Genomic DNA, 2,442 nt, shown 5'->3' with positions numbered 1-2,442 from the left:
CTTGTATGATGTTTTCACCACAGTTTTAGAGTGTTTAATCTGGTGGCTTTTTACATTTCACATTAAGCCACATTTGTCAGTTGGAATGCTGTGATGCCTCATTGTATGAAAAGCTATGCATAATACTGTTTAAGATCTTTCCGTAGAAACACGGATCATCTAGATATTTGAATTTAGCTGTTAGTTTTCTCATTAGATGGCTTTTTAATATTCCACTTTGTTCATTTTCAGTCTGTAATTTGTTCTACTGTTGTATCAGAAATCATGCATAATGCGACACGATTTGATATCCCTCAGAGGACTACTGTGTTAGGTAGAACATTTTCGTACAAAGTAAGCAAGATAAACAAAAATCATTGAGAACAAATATATTGTTAATTACAAAAGACACCACTGCAATGTTATGCCATTATGTCTATTTAATATAGAGCTTATGTCTATTTAAGATAGAGCTTGTTTTAACTAATTACATTTCCAGGACTCCTTTCCTTATTGGTCGTCCAACCTCAATGTCAAATACTGATATCTATTTAAGATATATTTTGTTTAATTAGTCTGCATAGATTGTCAGTGATATACAGCCATGGCTTCGACCAATCAGTCCAGTGAAGGCTCTGCCCTGGTGCATCAGCAGATGTTTAAGGTGGAACTGAATGAGGGGCCGCTGTCTAAACTTGTTGTGGCCATTCTCATGTCCCTGCTTTTCATCTGCATCAACAGCATCATGTTTCACACTCTCATGAGTAAGCCTGTGTTTAGAGAGCTGCCTCGCTATATCCTCTTTGCCCACATGCTCTGCAATGACACAGTTCAATTGTGGATTGTATCACTGCTCTATATTTTGTCTTTAAATGTGCAGAAGATTCCTAAGGCTGTTTGTTCACTGTTCGTTGTCATATCTGCAACTACAGCTCGTGTTTCTGTCTTAAACCTTGGTTTGATGTCTCTTGAGCGGTATGTGGCAATTTGTTTCCCTTTACGCCACAGCGAGATGGCAACACAGAAAATGACAGGTGTATCGATTGCCATAATCTGGGTTTTAGGCTGCATAAGTCCTGCGATAGATATCTTATATGCGCTGATAGTGAATCCAGCATCTTTTAAAGACTCCATGTTCTGTACTCGAGAGAGGTTTATTTTCGCACCATGGCAGAGAGATGTGTTTGAAGGGCTCAATGGGTTTTTCTTTGTCGCTGTGACAGCCATTATCGTCTTCACATATATCAGTGTTATAGTGGCAGCTCGATCTGCCTCAGCAGATAAAGAGTCTGCTAAGAAAGCTCAGAGAACAGTCCTACTGCACCTTGGTCAGTTAGTACTTTGTCTAAACAGTTTGTTGTATGGAACTATAGAGAGGGCCTTGGCTATGACCAGCAGCAGTCGTCTGTTCATGGATCTGCGCTACCTGAACTATCTCTTTGTTCTCATTCTGCCTCGGTGCCTGAGCCCCCTGATCTACGGCCTGAGAGACAATGCTGTTCGGCCCTTATTCCTCTACTATGTCAGGTGTGGCACCCAAAAGGTTAAACCCTCTGTAACGGCACACTAGGAGAGTGCGCAGAGTTGCAAAGAGTATATTTTTCCATCAGCAGATGATGTTTTGCCTTTTTAAAAGCTATTTCTGATCTGAATTGTGTAGACATGAAGTGACTATAAGCTTTGAAAGAAATATATTGGACTTTTAAATTGTGCATGCTTGAATACAAGTTACACTGAACGAAAAATGATTGTCTGTAAATCAACACTTAACTTTGTCCGTGCACTTAGGTTTGACATATATACAAATTTTGTGTTTCGCAAACTTTGCTGCTTCAATGTTTTTGTTACGTTTCACATGTATACTGAAGAACAATAAGCATTTCAGCTGCATGTGTTTCTTAGGAGGTAACCATTGCTAACACAAGAAGGCACTTCTTTACTCCCTCTATGGCAATAGGTGTGCTCTTAAGTCACTCCATCATTCTGATTGAATTATTTCAGATTCCTTGTACTTGTCCATACTTTCCCCTGTGCTGATGATTCTGAAATTATGTTAGCTGATCATTTGTGCCAGGGCCAAAATACATTGATTTCTTTTTTTTTGGATGAAATTAACTTTTTATTCTAATGAAGCTCTTTGCAATTAATAATAGTAATATGCATCTGATCACTGTACAATAATAGAAACAATATGCTTTACCACCACAAAAAAAAACTAAAAGCAGGAAAGTTGTGAAACACTACATTTGTCACCACAAAACATTTTGTCCTCGACAGCATAATATGCATGGTGCCACATACTTCACATGACACTAATGTGCTTTTACAAAGCAATATGTCAGTCTGAAACAGGGGCGCCTGCAGGAATTAATGCTTTGGTACGAACACCCAGGGTGCGATTTGTAGGGGGGGGATGGGTATGATTTCCCCCTCTCTGGTCTTCATATCCTCCCCTCTGCTTAA

General features: G+C 39.2%; 1 protein-coding gene across 1 annotated transcript; it reads left to right on the top strand.

Annotated features, from left to right (window-relative positions):
- The first annotated feature begins 583 nt into the window (after positions 1 to 583).
- On the top strand, positions 584 to 1,549 carry LOC143099431 (odorant receptor 131-2-like). The gene has a single exon (XM_076262423.1). The coding sequence runs from the start codon at positions 584 to 586 to the stop codon at positions 1,547 to 1,549; it is 966 nt and encodes a 321-aa protein (XP_076118538.1).
- Positions 1,550 to 2,442: the final 893 nt, after the last annotated feature.

This window comes from Alosa pseudoharengus, unplaced genomic scaffold (genome assembly GCF_046254945.1).
Source record: "Alosa pseudoharengus isolate Yale_2024_CS ecotype anadromous, Long Island Sound unplaced genomic scaffold, YU_APseudo_1.1 YU_APseudo_1.1_scf_28, whole genome shotgun sequence".
Classification (NCBI taxonomy): Eukaryota; Metazoa; Chordata; class Actinopteri; order Clupeiformes; family Clupeidae; genus Alosa; species Alosa pseudoharengus.
The sequence above is the reverse complement of the archived record's forward strand: the minus strand, read 5'-3'. Positions and strand labels throughout refer to the sequence as shown.

What these genes read in the sequence shown, in the direction of transcription:
- LOC143099431 (XM_076262423.1), top strand. Translation starts at nt 584, where the DNA reads ATGGCTTCGACCAATCAGTCCAGTGAAGGCTCTGCCCTGGTGCATCAG.